The sequence below is a fragment of the Odontesthes bonariensis genome, chromosome 8 (assembly GCF_027942865.1).
Source record: "Odontesthes bonariensis isolate fOdoBon6 chromosome 8, fOdoBon6.hap1, whole genome shotgun sequence".
Taxonomy (NCBI): domain Eukaryota; kingdom Metazoa; phylum Chordata; class Actinopteri; order Atheriniformes; family Atherinopsidae; genus Odontesthes; species Odontesthes bonariensis.
This window is the reverse complement of record NC_134513.1, coordinates 9150948-9170969: the sequence shown is the minus strand read 5'-3', so window position 1 is coordinate 9170969 and position 20022 is coordinate 9150948. Positions and strand designations below refer to the sequence as shown.

The 20022-nt window shown below is 41.6% G+C and overlaps 1 protein-coding gene across 1 annotated transcript; it reads right to left on the bottom strand.

The window, feature by feature from the left end:
• Window positions 1-3147: 3147 nt before the first annotated feature.
• mtpn (myotrophin) lies at window positions 3148-19417 on the bottom strand. Its single transcript, XM_075471585.1, has 4 exons — window positions 19047-19417; window positions 16222-16335; window positions 15367-15450; window positions 3148-4510 (listed from the first exon to the last, which is right to left on the bottom strand). Exons 1-4 carry the CDS (start codon window positions 19116-19118, stop codon window positions 4424-4426), a joined length of 357 nt encoding a protein of 118 aa, XP_075327700.1. The 5' UTR covers window positions 19119-19417; the 3' UTR covers window positions 3148-4423.
• Between the last annotated feature and the right edge of the window lie 605 nt (window positions 19418-20022).

The following is a 20022-nucleotide window of genomic DNA, read 5'->3' as shown; positions in this document are numbered from 1 at the left end:
AGCTGGCTGATCACAAGGGTAGCTCTGTGGAAAGTTCTTGTGTGCGCGTGCATGTCGGCACACGTCCTAATCATCACATCTGGTAATTACTGTAAGGACAATCTGAAATCAATTAGGTTCGTTCCTGCCTGTACGTGAGGGTATTTCGACTTGAAAACAATGGCTGCATGGTCAGTCAGATTCAGGGGATCATTTCTAGCAGAATACGTCAGAAAGCAGCAAATGGGGCAGAGTTCAGCCAAACTTTGTGGAAAACTTTGTTTTAGGAATTCTGACCAAACCTCCTAACAAGTTGTTGGCTTCCTGGAATGTTTCATGCATTTCCAGTTGAGCTTGTGAGGAAAAGAAACCACTGATCTACACAGCACACTAACCCCATATTCCCAAATACAGAAAGATGATGCCAAAATAATGATCCTAAACAGGATTAGTGTTGTCCTGGGAATTGTTTGCGGATCCTCCGCAGCCTGTGGGAAATCAGATGCTTTTTTTATCCCAACAGCCCCCAAGGTTGTTTATAGGGTTTCCAAAGACTCTTTTATTATACAAGCATGTCACTGTCAGTGGATCTCAGTTTTCCCCCAGTTGTTCGGTATGAATGTAATTGAAATGAACAGAAAAAGGATGGTATGGGTTAGGGAGATGAGGCAGGGAAATAAGGGTGTCAAAATACAGCAAAGTCGTTTAATATTGATGCTTGTCCACTCTCCAACAATTGATTTGAATACTCGGGTGTCAGTATGCAAACGTGACAAGTGGCCTAGTGAGAAATATGTCTGTCTGATAACAAAGCCCTGCAACTTTCACTCAGCACTTCTAAGGCCTTTTCTGCCATCTCCCCGCCTGCGGCCTCCCTCTAGATGTACTCATTTGACAGGACCTGATGCAGGTCTTCGCTACATGCCGCGGCTCAGTTACATGCTTCTATTGATTTCTCCCATTTGCTTCTATCCCACAGGCACCCTCAGCAGATCACTCATTATAACTCGCATCGGGTGGACTGACAGTGTTCAAAACCACATGGTTTTGAAATCCTGCTTGAATTCTCGAGGTGTTTTCCAACTGCTTGGCTGAATTACAGGTATATGTGCGGGGTGTGACTCAACACATCAACAATTTTTTCATGGCCAGTCGCAATGTTGCTCTTTCAAACCATTACTTTGTGTCAGGCCTGCGCTCCTTAATGAAACGCATGAAAACATGCCATGAAGTCAAAGTCAAAACCTGCAAACGTCTCCTTATATTAAGGAGTGCATACTTATTTGGCAGCTCATTTACTCGGAAAAAATTATGGACAGAGATCAAAGATTTTATGGACAGTGTCCAGTGCTTTGGGATAGGGCTAAGATGAAGACGACTGACAGTAAGTTAATATTCAAGACAAACAAAAGAGAGGCCAAGGAAAACTGAGAACAAAGACTGAAGGGCTTGGTTCATCTGGCCATGTGAGACCACACAGTGTACTTTAAACTTGCGTCTTTATTCTCTAGCTATCTGTCTCGTCTGGTTTTATTTCTTTGTGTAAAGCATTTTGTTAACTGTTAAGAGAAGCGCATAGTAAATGGATTAAGTTTTGTTGCTGTCACAGCCGGAGGTCATAAGTTTTCCTGAATTTCCTGGAAGAAATAAAGAATACCACCTTTTGGAAATATGTTTTCCTGTGGCATTACAAATCACACTTTCCTGGCAGCATCTCAGTCTCACAAGCGGCTGTCAAAGCCATTATGCATAATTTAAAAATTTATTTTTTTTTCCCCCAAACAGCAAATGATGGCAAACTAAGCAGTAAATTAGCTACCACAAGCCTAACTACAGTGCATAGCTAATTTAGATCCCGAACTCCTCAAATTTCACGCTCTGAAAGGGAGAGGAAATCCAGCTCCAATATGATGTGTGAAAATATGTAAAAAAAAATAGTATGTCATACTTTAAGATCCTTTTATTTCATGCTGGGTTGGCAAAAGATTAATGACCTATCTGGGTCCATCATCAATCCAATGTTTCTCAGGGTGCTCTGAAGGCTGACTCATTCAAAAATCATTTCAATAAGACAAATCCTGTCTGTAGCTGATAATATTCCCTAATTTCACTGGCATTTTCTTACAGATGAACAATTTTGACAGTCCAAGTGTTCAGGGTGGTTACACCACTTTTATAATGAAAGAGGAGTTTGATTTGTGACGAAGCGCTCGCACAAAATGATTCAATGGCCCACAGCAACCTTGGTATGATTGCCATCATTTCCAGTGGATGCTGCTGTGTTCCCATTTTGATATAAGGCTTATTGTAATCCAGACAAATCTTTTCGGAGCCAAAAACGGTTCACGATTCATGATGGAAGGGCTTGAGGCAGTAGATTGGCATGTTTTTTTTTTTTGTTGTTTTTTTACACACTTGGGAAAGACTTTCTCAAGTTCACAAATATTGATGTTTGCCCAAGGCTATGAGAATAATAAAGATGAAACCTGTCAGAGGAAAAAAAATAAAAAAAATCACCGGTTATTCATCAGATTCCATGGCACTGGAAAACAGTCAAGTGACAGTTCACATCTATACACAATAAAACCAACTGGAGCACGGTGAGACCCCTCCATCTGTACGCTTGGGTCCTGTTTCCTAAAAACATCTTTAACACAAAGCTACTTTCAGCTAATAGACCGTCTGACAGACTGATCAGCTTTGCACCAACCGAGTTCTGGGAAATGGGCCCACCGCGGTCAGGTTAACGTCAACATCATCCTTCCACTTACCTGAACTCGTACATTTCACCACGAGAAAACAGGAGAAAGACGCTGGTCACAGAAACCACCTTCAGGGTCATGTTTAAAAGATTAAAACAATTAAGACAATTCCATCAGAAATAATCCGTCACTTCTGATGTTGGACATTAATCTGGTCATAAGAATATCATCAAGAATCAAAAGAACAGGTCAAGTCAAAACCTCAATGAGATTTTGTACAAGCAACCAAGCGATGTTTGATGCAAATCCTATCTCAAACGAAATCTCCATTTAATTAAACTGACTTAATAAATAAATCCCATAATGTTGAGCCCAACACAATCACAGCAGAAGTAGGCGCGATCCGACTGCTGTTCTGGTTCCCTTAACTGTTTCATAATGGATAAAGATGACAGAGAAAAACAAATACTTTTGTAGACATTTTTATTTCCGTTTTTACAGACTTTTGTCACAACAAAGTCAGCGAGAGCATCTTTTTGTCCATTACATAGTAGTAATTCATTTGAAAGCAACCAAGAGAGGACAGTAATAATTCCATAGCATAAAAGCAGAGGCAGTTTTGACATGCAGCAAAACAGGTAGGGTGTCCAACTAAATCCAAGGCAGGGAGAATACTAACAGCCCGCACGATCAGGTTTCAGCTCCTGCCCCCATTTACCCATTCAAAACTCCTCAAGCCCGACAGTAACACATTTCAGAAAGGAGCTGCAAAGTAAAGAAGTGTTTTTGCTCTGAAAACTCACTCCGGGGGGAGTGGGGGGGTGACGAAATGAATTCATTTCTAAAAGTTTTAATCCTATTATGTGCCGTTAGCACTGCTTCCAAAAGGGATTCGGAAACAGATTTTAAAATTGCAACATTCAAGTCTTTTCTAGTTAGCCAGCATGGTGATTGGTCAAAGAATGCACAACACCGTAAATCGTTAATAACGTAAAAATTTGTTAAACATCATTTGATATGCAAGTGATGCAGGGCCAAGTAGAAAAGAAAAAGCTGACCTCTTGATCTGTCAAACCCAACATTCCCAAAGCTTCAAGATGGGCGTTGAGGAAGTTTGGTCTATCAAACCAAAAACAAACGAAAAAGCAAAGAAGAGGCCACACAGATTGTAAGGTTTATATGAGAAAGCTACAACATTTCTTCTCATTCTATCTAGTATAGCACAGTGCAATTACTGTTCATGAGATTAAGCCCTGGTCATACAATACTTGTACTGCAGTTGTAAAAAATATTAACACAGCATTGATCTATTACCATTTGATTTCTTTACAATTTAAAAGAGACGACGGAAAAGATGTGTATTTAAGTGCTAAACTTGCATTTCGGTTATAGTCTGATTTCTAGTCTGAACAGTGTTTTAGGATCCTGGTTCAACAGCGCTCCCAAAGGGAGACATCACAAGTCCTTTTGTTAAATGGCTACAGACAGAGGCCAAAAGAAGAAAGAATCCTATCCCAAAAACCTTGGGGGGGAAAAAACGGAACAAAACAAAACAAAAAATTTTAAAGAAAAAAAAAATAAATCACCAGACAGACAAAATTAACCTCCAACAGACAAAAGCAGTGTTAAGACAGAGGTTGATCAGGGTAAAAGGGGTGAGTCCATCTTCTGTCAGGGGACCACTGCATCCATCTGTATGCCCGTTCACCCACCTGTCCAGCCACCTTCCACACCGGTTTGTCTCACTTGAGCAGAGCCTTTATGGCATCGCTCTCGGCAGCTTCAAAGGCACTGATGCCGTCCGGTCCTTTCCGGTCTTTGTCAGCTCCCTGTGGAGGAGAAAAGGCATGAATATTAAAGACGCTTAATAGGTGCGTCGACTCCTACTCACATCTGTTCAGGGGTTACACAGAGGAGCGGGAACCTGAATCTGTAGCCTTCACCGAATAAAGCATCCGCGGCCCTTTGAGGCCAAGCATTTCCAAGAACTAAAAAAGCCACAGAACCGATGGAAGGTAAAACGTGTGCCTTCTCGTTTCTTTTTCCACCGCAGTCAGAAAACTAATGTGACAATGGATTAAAAACCCAAAGTTTTCCAACATGAATCTCACAGGCTGTACGACTTGTGTGTAGAATTAATGTGTAAAAGTGACACGACGTTCAGCTTTATACCTCAGCTCCTAAACCTAAACCAGCGCCATCTCATTAAGGACTTCTTCAGGGGGATGGATGAGTATGGTCCTAAACTAAATGATTAAAGTTGCTACTTGGCAACGGAAATACTGCATGGTTATTTATGACCAATGCCAATTAACTGTCGGGTCAACAGAATCAATGTGGAAGAATTGAGAGCGGACACAATCATTTGGGTTATTGAGGACATGAAAGTGAAAGTTCCCTATAAAAAGAAAAGAAATGTAAAACAGGGCAATGAAAGCCAACATGCTGAATGCGCTTGTAGTGACAACAGATTTAATGGGCTCCTGAGGAGAGAAAGGACACGCAGAGGAGAGACATCCTTTTGTTTGAGCTGCCAACGCCAGCCTCTCAGCGCAGGGCAGAGAACGTATTGCTGCGTGGAGAAGCAGGGCATTGGCAGCAATGTGACCCAGTTCAAGTACCCGACGGTGGGGTTCACTGAGGTTTCACTGGCTGCAAATACCATGAACAGGAGCAACAGAGTGAGGAAGATTCTCCAAGGCTGAATAACCCATCAGACCTGCACCTCTAATTGGTAAGGAGATGAAAGACAAGTAGGAGAGACTTTCATCGGTAGATGACATGCCTCTTACGTCTTACGTCGTTAAGTGTGCATCCATCAACACTCCGGTAATGTCACAGAACCCTGTACTGTGAACCGGATACTTTGCCGTACTCTCGCCATACTGCTCTCTTATTTCCTTGGATTTTAAGATCAGATTTATTGGTCATGCATACGCATGAAATTTGTCCTCTGCTTTTAACCCATCCAGGTTGGCACCTGTTGACACACACGCACAGGGTCACACACTCAGAGACAGATGCCAACCTGGAGCGGTGGGAAGCATGGGGGTACAGTGCCTTGCTCAAGGGCACCTTGGCCGTGATAAGGAGGTGGACTGACACCCTTCCAGCTGTCAGTTCCAATCTTTTTTGAGTGGCGAGAGTGGGAATCGAACCTGCCAACCTTCCGGTTTTTGGACGACCGACTCTAACCACTGAGCCACGGCCGCCCTTGAAAAATATTGCCCTCATCTACACTATATCCTAACGGAATGAGCTCATTCAGAACGTTTTTCTCCAGGTACTGTACCAGTAGGAGCATAAAACATAGTTTAGATGAATCTCTACATGGAGCCAAAGTGATCCAAGCTGGATCTGTAAATTCTGTGGGGAAAAAAAAGTAAAGTCAAACTTGTCAAGGAGCTGAAGTAGGTTTTCTCCCATTACCATTCATAAAAACTCAGTCTGCAGTGCAGCATAGATTCAACTATTAAAAAAATAAATAAACACGAGCCAAACGTGAGCTCCAATATTCTGATACGGATGGTTTAGTGTCAATTTCTTGACTCTCCGACATGGAAACAATCATTTCTCCCTTACTTTACCTGCAAACTCACAAGCTTTTATCTCTTCAGAGCCGGGAAAGATTCCAAGGAGGAATACATTTTTCTCGGGTGATATTGCTTTATCCAGCTTCACAAAACACTGTAAATACTGTGATAAGGTGTTTATTGTGTCAGTAAACCTTTCCAATAGCTGGTACATATCAGGTGCGTGGAAACTAATCTTTGTACTCTTCTCATGTGAGACAGGCGGGGGACAGAAAGCTCCATTTCCCCCACTTCTTTTTTTTTTTTCCCCTTCAACTCTGGGGAAGTCATTAGTAGCCGGTTCGAAATGATACCTAGTAACTGACTCAGTCAGCAAGCAAGAGCAATACTGCTCGACTTCAGCCATTTCACCATAAATACTCCACTTGCTGGGGATCAAGCCAGAGGTCTGTCTAATACATACAATTGTATACCACAATATTTGAACCAAAACAATTTAATAATACTAATAATGAGCATCGCCTTCTATTCACCTCGTATATCCCTCAAAAGTAGCATTCTGGACACCAGCCTCATATTTTATATCTATAGGCTACACCATATGGACATTTATGTCCCAGTTCAAATAATAACTCAGGCTCATACTCCTGTAACTGATTCCAGACCACGCGCGTCACACGCTCCTGACACCACTTACGATAATGAGCTTTCCTCAAGTTGAATAATGACCCCTCATGGTCACCTCACTGTCCAAACATTATCTAGTCAAAGAGAAGCTGGTGGCCAAGTGAGACACAGCCTAATGAATAAGAATAGACTCCCAGGGTGCCTGCGGTCGAACCGAGATGCATCCTCGTCCTGCATTATGGAGCCACACACAGCAGCTCAGGGGCAGCCACACTCATGCCACTGACCTGCCAAAGTGTCCATTAACTTTTCATTACGCTATTATGGTGATGGGAACTCAAAGGTCTCTTGTGCATCTTCAAATGTTGACCAAGAGTTTCAGCCGCATGGATTGTTGACCTTTTACAACCATGGAGAAGATGGATATCTGCTGTGGAATGCCCGGCTCTGGGTGATACACATCTTTGGAACGAGTTTCCAACTCGCACCAAACCCCACACCAAGTGAATAAATGAATGAATAACTAAATTAGAAAAGAAGAACATGCAAACAAGTGCTCAGTCAGTGACTGAGAACCATATTACACCGATTAGAGTTTTTATGGCCATATTTTAATGGCAATTACTGTTTACGGGGCCAGCAACCTTTGGTTAACTCATTGCGTTTTTAGATCATCTCTAACAGTTACACTGGGCTTTCGCCAGAGAATGATGTTTACCTGGCTGTTTCCTTTAAAATTCCTACTTCTGGGGGGTCACGTGGGACCGACAAGCACGATGGTCAGAAAATTCTGAGCTCTTCACAAATCCCCAAATTTAACCAATTTTACGGGCTCCTTTAATTTAAAATTTAACATTAATCGACGGCGGAGGAGTAACAGTCTAAAATATGTCGAAAAACAAAATTAAGCCACCATCTCCAAATACTTCTCCCAATGGGAAACGTCTGAAGCCGAGCATGGATGCTAATAGCAGTGACACTATCCTGCTAGCACTTGAGCAACAACAAGCCAGAATGGAGGTTATGGTGGAGAGGGTTCTTCATACCGAACTTCGTGGTGTGAAAGACTCAGTCAATGCACTACAAAAGGACTTGGTGGAACATATGACAGCGATGAAAGGCCTTGGTGAGAAAGTGGATCGCATTCAAGCAGAAACTAGGGGGCTGAAGCGTGATTTTGTTACTGTCAAAACTGACGTGGAACGGCTTGAAGAAAAGCTAGCAGAATTGGATGATCGGGGAAGACGTAACAATGTGAGGCTAGTGAATTTAGCAGCTAACAGAGAGGGAGGAGACGCCATCAGATTCCTGCAGGAAATGCTGCCTAAATGGATCCCTTCTCTTGGAACAAAAGTCGTACAAATTGAAAGGGCACATCGAATCTACTCCACCAAAAAGCCCAATAGTCTTCAAACCCTCATATTCAAAGTCCTAAACGACCAGGATCGGCAGGCCATTCTACAGGGTGCCAGACGGGCCAGGAAAGACAACACTCCAATCGTGGACGAGGGCAGGGAGCTGCTGTTCTTCGCCGACTACAGCAAGTACACCAGCGACAAGAGGGCAGCGTTCAAAGCTGTGCGGAAGGACCTATGGGCGAAAGGTTTATCTACATTCCTGATCTACCCTGCTATCCTACGAGTTTCCTATCGAGGCCAGGAGTTGTCGTTTGGGACAGTACAAGAAGCGGAGAAGTTCAGCAGTGAGCTACCCAGACGAGCGACCAGCTCCCCGAGAAGGATGCTAACGTTCCCTGCACTGAGCGGGGATGGCATGGATATGAATGCTAACATGGAGGAAGGCGCATCGGCTGCCACTGACTGATTTGAACTTGGACTGTGTTGCATGCCAGTTCTAGACGAGGATGGCGAAGGTTGAACATTTCTGCAAGTATTCGTAAGCATATCATAATGCATGCATGACATATTCACCCTTTTATATGGGAGCTTTCAGTTCAGAAGGCTATTCAGGTTCACGTTAAATCAGCTCTTTTTTTAAAAAAAAGAACCTACATTGAGGTTGTTGTTTTTTTTTTTTTTTGTCTTGTTTCTTACTCATTCGCATGATAAGCTTTTTTTTCTTTTTTTTTATACGACGGCTACTACTTAATAATGGGGCTTATTTTAATGTTTCTTGTGTTTATGGGGAAAGTGAGATGAGGATTTTGACTACGTGATGTGGTTTACACGGGTCTGTGCTAGACAGTTGTGGGGGGGATGGGGGGGTGGGAGGGTACTGGGGGGAGGTAACCTTAGATACAGGATCAATGACTCAAAATACTTTCTTGTACCGGACACAAGATTAATATCGGACGACAATGGTTAAGTTATCATTATTATGTTGGAACGTTAAAGGTCTTAATACCAAAACAAAGCGTGTGAAGTGTTTGGGCTTCCTGCGACGCCACAATGTAGACATCGCGTGCATTACTGAGTCTCACCTGAAGATAGAGGACGTTTCGCGCATGCAGGATAAAACATACAAAATCGCTGTTTCCTCCAGTGCTCTATCTAAAACGAAAGGTTCAATGATTATAGTTAAACGGAATCTAGATCTGGTTACTGAGAAAACAATGACAGGTCAAAGTGACTTTGGCCTGGGTCGTCTGTCCTTAATTTGTACTTCAATCCAAGGGAAGAAAATCGCCTTTGCATCAATATACGCGCCCTCCGTGTATGATGCCTCATTTTTCCCCTGGCTCTCAGCCAGTCTGTTATCATTTTCAGAATATGAGTTGATTATTGCAGGCGACATGAATGCAGTGCTTGATGTCAAATTAGACAGGTCCTCTCATGTAGTGTCTGCTGCACAACATCAGGCATCTAGTGGCCTAAATGCATTCTTAACCAACCTTAATCTTTTTGACGCATGGCGTTCACGCCATCCAGATGTCAGAGATTACACATTCTTCTCCTCTAGTCACAAAACCTTTTCCAGAATTGACCATGTTTTCCTATCACATTCTCTTAACCCAGCTGTACATTCTTGCTCTATTCTACCAATGACAATATCTGATCATAATCCTGTTCAAGTCGAAATTGATGTGGGGATCAAAATTACAAAATCACCGAGGTGGAGATTTAATACTACCCTTTTGCAAAATGAAACATTTCTTACTGCATTTAAAACAGGACTACTTGACTTTTTATCCATTAACAGGGACTCTGTCTCTGATCCTATATTTGTTTGGATGGCTACAAAGGGATTTATAAGGAGTTTTTGTATGTCCTTTTCATCTAATTTAAATAAAGTCAGAACTCAGAGAGTAAAAATATTGGAGCAACGATGCAATATACTTGAAGTTCAACTTAAGAAATGCTATAGTCGGTCAGTAGAAAATAGTTTAACAGCAACCAAACGTGAACTGAATGATATATTAAAAAGAAAAGCAGAATTCCTCATACACAGAGTTAGACAGAAATACTACTTCCATGGCAGTAGGCCTAGCAAACTTCTTGCATTGAAATTAAAACAGAGTGAGAAATATGCATCCATAAATTCTATTAGGTCACCAGGAAAGGAACTAGTTTTTGATCCAAAAGAAATAAATAAATTATTTAAGTCTTTTTACCAAGACTTGTATTCTCCTACTGGATCATTTGAACTGGGCAGATGCCATACGTTTTTGGATGCCTTAAATATGCCCCGTTTAGAACAAACAGAATCTGAGGAATTGGGTAAGCCTATCTCTCTGGAAGAACTCCTTAAAGCTGTGAGAAGTCTGACCAGGGGGAAAACACCTGGACCCGATGGTATCCCTCCAGAGCTGTTAATACAGTTTTGGGACAGCCTAGGCCCAGTATTGTTGGAGACCATACATGCGGCGGTGGACCAGGGTCATTTTCATGACCATATGAATACCGCACTCATATCTCTGATACCAAAGAAAGGCAAAGATCAGACTGAATGTGGCAACTATAGGCCTATTTCTTTAATAAACTCTGATCTAAAGTTATACTCAAAAGTTCTGGCCTCAAGATTGGATAATTATATGGGGAAACTCATACATTTTGATCAGACAGGGTTTATGAAAGGACGCTTAGCTGCAGATAATATACGCCGCTTGCTCCATATTATTCATCATTCTCATGAGGCAGATTCCCCGGCTGCAGCTCTATCACTTGACACGGCCAAGGCGTTTGACACAGTCAGCTGGGATTATTTATGGGTGGCTATGGATAAATTTGGTTTGGGACCCAAGTTTATTGATATGGTTAAAGTTCTATACGGAAACCCCTCAGCGATGGTATGCACTAATGGCTTACACTCTGATCCATTTTCAGTTCATAGAGGAACACGTCAGGGTTCACCTCTTTCTCCTGCCTTGTTCCTTCTGTCCATTGAACCGTTCGCACAGTTTTTCAGACAATATCAGGATATTACACCTATCCAAATCAAAGGGTCGAGGCATGTGATATCTTTGTTCGCGGATGATATTATCTTGTATATGTCAGACTTGCAGAAATCCCTCCACGGTTTACTACCCATATTTGATGAATTTGAGGCTATGTCTGGTTATAAAATTAACTGGGACAAGTCTGCATTAATGCCACTCAATAACATGGCCAAGAAGGTTGTAATACCCTCCGTGATCCCTGTAAAATCAGAGTTAACTTATTTAGGTATACATGTTAAGACGTCACTCTCTGAAATTATTAAGTGTAATTATGAAAAAATACTCAAAGATGTACAACAGAACCTTGCTACGTGGAGCAAAATGCCAGGTTCCTTACAAACTAGAATATCTGTAATAAAAATGAATGTCCTCCCCCGAATAAATTTTATTAGCATGATGCTTCCACTGCCACCTCCAACTGATTATTGGAAAAGAGTAGATGTTCTTTTACGTAAGTTTATATGGGATGGGAAACACCCTAGAATTCGCTTCTCCACTTTACAACGTGCCAAGGATGATGGAGGACTCTCACTGCCAAATTTCAAATTGTACCATCAAGCTTTCCAATTACGTCCTTTGAAAATTTGGTTAGACACATCACCAACCTCCTGGAGGGAGATTGAAGAAGGCCTGGTGCATCCTATAAGGCTCCAAGATGTATTATTCTCCACTTTGTCTAAAACTAAACATATTGACTTTGGTCCCATAATACAGTATACAATTAGAAATTTCAGAGGAATAGAAAAGCAGGTTAGATGTGACAAGAAAGCACACACGCACACTCCTCTCTGGAATAATTATGGTCTGACTTCTGGTAAGATGCCTTTTCAATCTCATTCATGGGCTTCTTGTGGTCTTCATACGCTGGGTGATATATACAACAGGAATGGACTGATGAGCTTCCAAAATCTTTGTCAACTTTTTGATATTCCTAAATCCTCATTTTTTCTCTATCTCCAGTTGCGGTCAGCACTACGTGCTTATGGAGTACCATGGGACTCAAATGTGCAAATCCACCCTGTTATTTATAAATTACGAATTTCTCCCTGCAGAGGATTTGTCACCTTTTCATATCGATGGCTCTTAGAATCTTCTTACTCTACCCTCTCTGTAGCAGCTAAGTGGGAAAGCGATCTTGAGACAGACTCTATAGACTGGGAAGGGGTATGGGATAATGTTTTCAGTGCATCAAAGAACCCTAATCACCAGTTGATCCATTTCAAGTTTTGTCACAGGGCGTACTGGACGCCCATTGATAGGTTTCATGCGAAGCACACAAACAGCCTATGCTGTAGTCTATGTAACAAAGATATTCCAGGTACCTATAAACATATGGTATGGGATTGTGAAGAGGTTAAGTCTTTTTGGAAAAAGGTAACTTTAATCCTATCCGAATTATTAGAAATAGAGATTCCATTACAACCAAGTTTGTTGTTACTGAATGATGACTCACAGTTTGAATGTACAGAGAAACAGCGAAAAGTGTGGCTTGCAGGCCTAACAGCAGCAAAAAAACTAATTGTTCAGAGGTGGATCCCTCCACACAAGCTTCATGTTAAAAAATGGTTGTTGTACTTTCAAGATGTTATAATGATGGAACTCTCTACTGCAAGAATCCATGGGGCAAGAGTTTCAACAATACAAATGTGGGAAAGAACTGCAGAGGGGGTTACAGACTTGCTGGCGAATCATGCACAATGAGATGTCTCACATGCTTTCTTTTGTGTGTTTTTTTTAATTTATTTTGATTTATTTATTTATTTTTTATTTATTTATTTATTTATTTTTTCTCTTTCTACATTTTGATACTTGATGTCATTATAGCATTAGGTAAAAAATACATGCCTTGACTACTGTTAATTGTAACTTAACTTTTTCTTTTCTTTTATTTCGCTTATGACCTAATGGGTCATGTGATGTGTATCTAAGGTTGGGGTGGGGTGGGTGGGTGTTGATCATTGATTTGTAATGCTCCTGTTTCCCATCTTGGGATTTTGTTCATAAATAAAAAACAGTGAATCATAAAAATTCCTACTTCTGGACAAATAAGAGTAATCGACTAAACGTGTTCTCTGCCGCACATCCAGGAAACTAAGAAGGCAGACAAGTCTAAAACGAGATAACAACAGGAACTGAATTGATGGAGCAACACCGCATTTATAGGTTCCTCATAGAGGAGGAAAAAAAGGCGTGTGTTTAATCATATGTGCGTATTCCAGTGATGCATTAGGCAACCAAACTATTTTTGTCTGCCAACACAGTGGTCACAGTTCAGAGTTCTCAGTGAGCTCCTGTTGTACTGTGCAGTGACCACACTGCCACACAGGCCAGGCACAGAGATTACACAGCTGCACCATGAATGGTGCGACCCTGGGACAATCCATTCATCTCATGTTCAGACACGGGGAAAGTTTTCAGAGCCAGCAGAGGTGTTTATGGAATACTGGTCCCCCGTGGCGACTATTGACCTTTCAGCTTCATCCGGGTGTTAATGCTCGTTGGTGCTTGGAAGAAAATGAGTATGGAGAAGGACACTGGAGGAAACCCATGGGTTCGCTTAAAATCCTCTTCCCCAATATAATCCCAGTTCAGATGAGCAATAGGTGCTCGTCTCATTTCCAATGCTGCCCACTGGCTTCTTTTAGAAAGCAGAAGTGGAAACGTCACAATGAACATTTTTCTGGTAGACATTCACACGGACATGTACCAGTAAATTGCAATGAGGAGCCTCTTTATCTCAACAGCTTTTTCCTCCCCCCACACACACAGATAATGGGCTCCTCTCTTCAAACGCCTGCTTCGTACTGCAGCTGAAACACAAGTTACTGACGAGCGTGCCCGAAAGATGAATATGTGACGTTTCCGAGTGCAAAGCGCAGCCTTCCCGAAATAAAGCGCGACTCAACCTGTGAAAATACCCCTCCCCACTTCTTCGGTTTCCTTCGTCGAGCTAAAATAAAGCTCGACTGAAACAACTGTTTATAGGAACCGTCACTGACCCGAACTGCGAACAAAGAGCTGCTCACTCACCCTTAACCCCAGTGTCTACATCTCTCTCTCTCCTATTCATATAAACAAATCAGAGCCGCTTTTGACTGAAAACCCTCCAGATGACATCATTCAGACGTCAGCTCCACTCACACAATGGAGCTAAGTTTGTGCCATTAACTGACCCTCAAGCTAAAGTGTAAAAAAGCTGCAAAGCTGCCCATTGCCAAGTTTGGATTTACTGCATTCGAGTTAAAACGAGCTAATCTTTTATTGAAATGTTATTGATAACATGTGACAAGTTCCAGGACACGGTCAGCAGCATAAGGCTGCGTAAGCATAAGGCCTAAGGCCTCTTGAATGTTACACAAGAGGAAAACTAGACGCATAGAGATGAAGGGGTACTGAAAAACAAGCCACTTGTGGCCCCAGCTGGTTTGACATTCGTTGTCCATCAACTTCACTGCAGCAGGAAAAAGAAGAAAATATACATTTTTTTTTTTTAAAAAAGGTGCCAAATGAGCAGAAAATTTCTGTTTCACATTTTGCGACTGCTGTGCACATACTTGAGTCACGACATTCAGGCAAGACTTACAAGAGGCACTTGCTTTCTAAAAGGAATCTCCGGCACTGACAAACTGAGGCTTTCGATTTGAGAGTGGCGGAACTGCAGAAATCTGTTTTCCATGGCTGGATTACGCTGGATGGACAGGACATTTATTAGAGTATACTTGTTATTCAGTTGCTGTTAACATCCAATGCCAGCTGCGCCCAACTCTCCCCTCACAGCTATAACTTCAATATGCACATGACGGCATCTCTCTGAACACGTCAGGATTTAAGGTGGCTCTGGAACTGAACACCTGAGGAAGGCTGCGGTGGAAAGATGGAGCAGGAATTTAGATGGTCTGTGCACATATGAATGATACAGTGAGACAAAAAGAAGTGAACGGCAGCAATTCTATGTCACGCCCTATGAAAATTCCAGCACAGCCTCCGCAGGACTGCGTTAGAGGGCCTTTTGTCCATTGAGTTACCTCATCAGCACTCACGGAGAATCCGACACACCAACATCACACACACCAGGGACCATCTGTGTGCTGAGGCATGCATGAGTGCATGCTCACATTCTGGTACCAACCTTTTCTAGCAGGATCTTGACACATGAGAGATGGCCCTCAAAACAGGCAGAGATCAGCGGAGTTAGGCCGTGTTTGTCTGGGGCCTGCAGAGATAGCGTGTGAGAAAGGTATGAAGAGAGAAAGCTTACTTGCAAATATATTAAGGGCACGTCTCATCGTAAAATAAAAAATGATTTCAAAGAAAAATCCTCATCATGCAGTGCTCTTCCACTCTATATTCCTCTCCCATATTTCAGTGGTTGGAGTGAGTTATCGGGAATAATCTGAATTGCAAACATTTCTGGGGTTTGGGGAGCCAAACAAAGACTGAATAACTTTAAGGTCTGGTAGATGCTATGATGGTGATTTGTGGAATCTAATCTTAGGCTGACATGGGTGCACCGAGTACCAGCGAGCACCCAAGAGACTATCCATGAAACACAACTGACTCGCATAGAAATTTACTGCACATGTATTCCAATGCTTCCTGCAATTTTTAGTGTCCTGCAGTTCCATCCCATTTTGCAACCATGAATCTGGAAGTGTGAGCAGGCAAATAAGTTATTAACGTGGATTGGTATGCAACTGCAACACCGGAAGAAACTACTGTGGCTCAGGCTAACTGTGAAGTCTGGCCAATTTAAAGAATTCCTGAATGATATTGCCTTTGCCTGAAACAGTATTGCATAAATCAGCTTTGACACTTGGGCTGCTTTTGTTTCAACAATCTAATGTCATGTAAGCTGTAAAATCAAACGGTTCCACCATGAGCCTAACGAGAACGGGAAGCTGAAACAGAGACTGTTAATTTTGTGGTCATAGCAATCCTAGACAGTAGGCAAATTAATGCAAAAAGAGGGAGTACTGTCTCTTACATTTACATCTGCTCCCTTAGAAATAAGGAACTCCACCACATCTGTTTGACCAAAGTCTGCAGCATAATGAAGAGGCTTTCTCCCACCATCCAGGGTCCGATTTACATCTTCAGCCTGGAAAAGAAAAGAAAAGAAAAAAAGCACATGTTGACAGGTTAAAATATATGAAAACTTTGAACCCTCACAAGCAAACAAGAGGTTTAAGTGTGACGACCCAATATACTGAAACGGACACTCAGTCGACACAAGCTCACAATGTAATTAAGACGCACGCACACACAGTTCCTCTCCTTCGTTTTCTTGCTGTGGTGTTGCTTTACTTCGGCTTGTCAAGCGTGCATCAACTGACAACACGCGCGCTCACCACTGTACAGCGTTCTCTTACCACACCGACTACACACAGCCGAGTACCAGGTGGTCCTTCTGTGACAGGATCTGATGAAAGGCAAATCAATCACAGCTGTGCCTGTCAGTTATGGTTCTTTCCCAAACTGCATGATTCATTTGTTGTCTGCATTAAGATAAAGTTAAATGGGGTTAAATTGATATTAAAACACCTGAGCTGGGGATCACAGAACTAGCTTTGCTATCGTGTTCTCCAGGGCAGCTAAGAGCAAATATAATGATGCTGAGATACCAATTTAAAGGAGAGAATGAGACTATAATAGCAGTGAGAAATGCAATGTACTGTCAGAATAATACTGATAGATTACACATGTCCTGGAAATGTCATTAAAATATCACAATTTGGTCTCCATTCCTGGTCTTAATAAAAACTTCTGAACATTACCTTAAGTGAAAAAAAGTTAAATAAAAACTGAATTCCTTCCTGGAATACTGTAGACGACAGGAAAAATAACATACTTTATGCTATTAATCAAGCCAATGTGAGTTTTTTGGCCTTGATATTATGGATGCTGACTCTGGCTCACATTCAGTGGCAATGGATACATAAATCGAGTCGGCTTCGACGTTGGGTTATCCAAATATAACAAGATTTCTAATCTTGACCAAAAAAAAAAGAAAAACAGCTTGTACAAAAACAATGGATTGAAATATTTAAAATTTTTCCCCCTTCATTTCCAATCCTGGGCTTAAATAAATGTGATAACCTATTCCTCGCACAGATTTTTGTGCTACAAACTAAATTTCAAACCGCATCGAAATCCACGGTTCACCACTGCCATCCGCTCATCTTTATCATTAACGTCACTGAAGGTCAAATTCGACATAACACAATGTCCCTTTTTCCTTTTCTTTAATCCTACTACTACTGAATCCATCAGTGGTGATGGATATCAAACTTCAACCTCTTCTAATGGTCTTTAAATGTTGCAATCACTGACTTTGTTAAAAAAAAAATATAATTATAGACACCCTGAAACACTCTTTACAGAAGAAGTCAGACACATTAATCGAGTCAAGCTGATTGGCAGCTTACTTTCTGGATCATGTCCTGCCTCCAGTGTTTACTTATATTACATAATACCATCTAGTACATGCATTAACACTCTGGAGTAATTGCAGTTCTGCAAATGCCTTTCACGCGGTCAACTTTGTTGTAAAGAACATGTCTGAAAGAACTTCTCTCAAGTCCATTCAGAACCGATTCCATACATTTCATTTTTAGTAAAACAGTTTGAATTAACAGTGAAAACTACTTTCAGAGCACTTGTGCTTACATAGAAATATTATCCAGTCTGAGTGAAAACAGCTTCACAGACTACATACACAAGGTGTAAAGGCTGACATATACTGAAGGAGTTGAGCTACTGCTTAAATTGTTTGACTGTAAATTGCAGGCCGTTATTGTACAGAGTCGTCATTTATTTAAAAACCTTAACTGGAAGGTGTACTTCACAGACGAAGGCAAATACAGTTAGATTTGGGTTAATTCATGAAGTAGGCATGCAGGCTGAGTATTCTCCTTCAACTGGGAATAAAGCACAAGCCTTCAAACCTTTTTGGGGTAAGCAGGAGAACGCCACCTACGTAGAGAGGCTAAGACTTTCGCCAACAAAATGACTGATTATCGTGAATGGTACCCCTGGGTTTTACAGTAGGCGAGCCCCTCCATCTCCATGGCGAAATCTGAGACGAGACCCCCGCCCACCAACGTAGGCTAGCTTCACACTGCTAGGTAACGGGGCCCAGTCTGATTCATTAGCTCACTAGCTGTTAGCTAACCATAACAAACCGCACGTTAACAGGCACTCTATCGACAATCACAGGTATTCTCCAACAACCCAACTTATTGTATGCTAATAAGTCTGTCATTGTTAGTGCCCTAATAACAATAAACATGGATTTTATCCATCAGTGCTATTGTTAATAATCTTACCAACAGGTTGCTTTAAACACAAGTGGATACTGGTCGAGCATGCCAGACGATTTGAAAATAGAAAAATAAACACTCAAAGCTTAAGTTATTTATTTTAGAATCAAATACTTATCATTGATCACTCGTGATCGAGATAGCATGTAAAACAATGGCCCAATGCCCATGCACCATGTCAGTGTAGCACGGCACGTCGCTAACTATGCTAACTTAGGCTTGTGTGGTTGTGTGTCTAAGCTGAACGGTTGGGTTAAAATGATCAAATACAATTCAAATTCAACCAAAGAACATTAAGTTAGTGTTAATCTAGAAAGCCCCAAATAGTTTCCTGATTCTGGATTACCTAATATCTTACTCAACTCCTGCAACGGTTAGCTAGTTAGCAGGTCTAATAACAAGGGTTCGTTACCTTAGCTAAGCTGCCACCTGTCAGAATATTCCTGCGCACAACTCAATGAACAGCCATTTAAGTCAAGAGTCGTCTTACCGTTACTAGTTTGGTTTTGACCTCATCCAGGTCCCCGGTCTTCAATGCCCACATAACTTCTTTATCTGCCATCTTCCCGTGTTTGGTCCGGTGTTGCACCTTCCCTGTTGTGCTACAGGGCTGTTGACAAGTTAAATGCTAGTGCGTTAAAAGTTAGCTTGCTCGGGTTACGAGAAAACTCTTCTTCTCGTCAATGCGAATATGCTCGTTGAACTCGACAGAATATAAAGCCGATTTAATACACACGATAGCAGTTTTTGTTAGCTTTGGCAGCTCGTCGACGAGTGACAAGCAGAAATTGGTTCAACAGAAGTTCTGAAAGACAAAGTGGCAAAGAGGGATCCGCCTTTCTGCACACCAGAAACGTTTCCGACGCCGTTACCCGGAAGTTAAACTTAAACTGGAAGTTTAATGTTGCCATTACGTGCTAAATTTGAACGGAGAAATTCTCAGTTTCTTATTACAAAGCAAACATGTCAATATTTACTGCGCTCATTAGACATTCGTAGATGTCTTAGACATGCTCCAAAGAAGGTTTTATTTATACTCCTTAAACAGATGTGGCCAGTGATTAATGACGAAATGCTCGCAGTCTCATGGCACTATGCGAGGCATAAAAGTGAACCGAAGACACGTAAATAAATCGGGATTTCCTTTCCATGTTTATTGTTCTCATTTATACTGCCTATCAGAGTTCCAATCTGCTCTATTAAGCACAGCTTGCGACACAATTCAAAGGACCCCCCCCCCCTCCCTCCACACACACACCTTCATTTTCAGAAAAAATAACCAAAGATCACAATAAAAAAAAAATAATTGAATTCCTCCCCACCTTCATCTAGAAACAAGTGATGGTGAACATCATACCATCAAGTCTCAATGCAGGAGACTACACATTTGCAGAAGGCAGAAACAATTCACATGAAAACCAGACTAACCTTAGAACAGTTACAGCCAGACCACAGTTTCGTGTGTC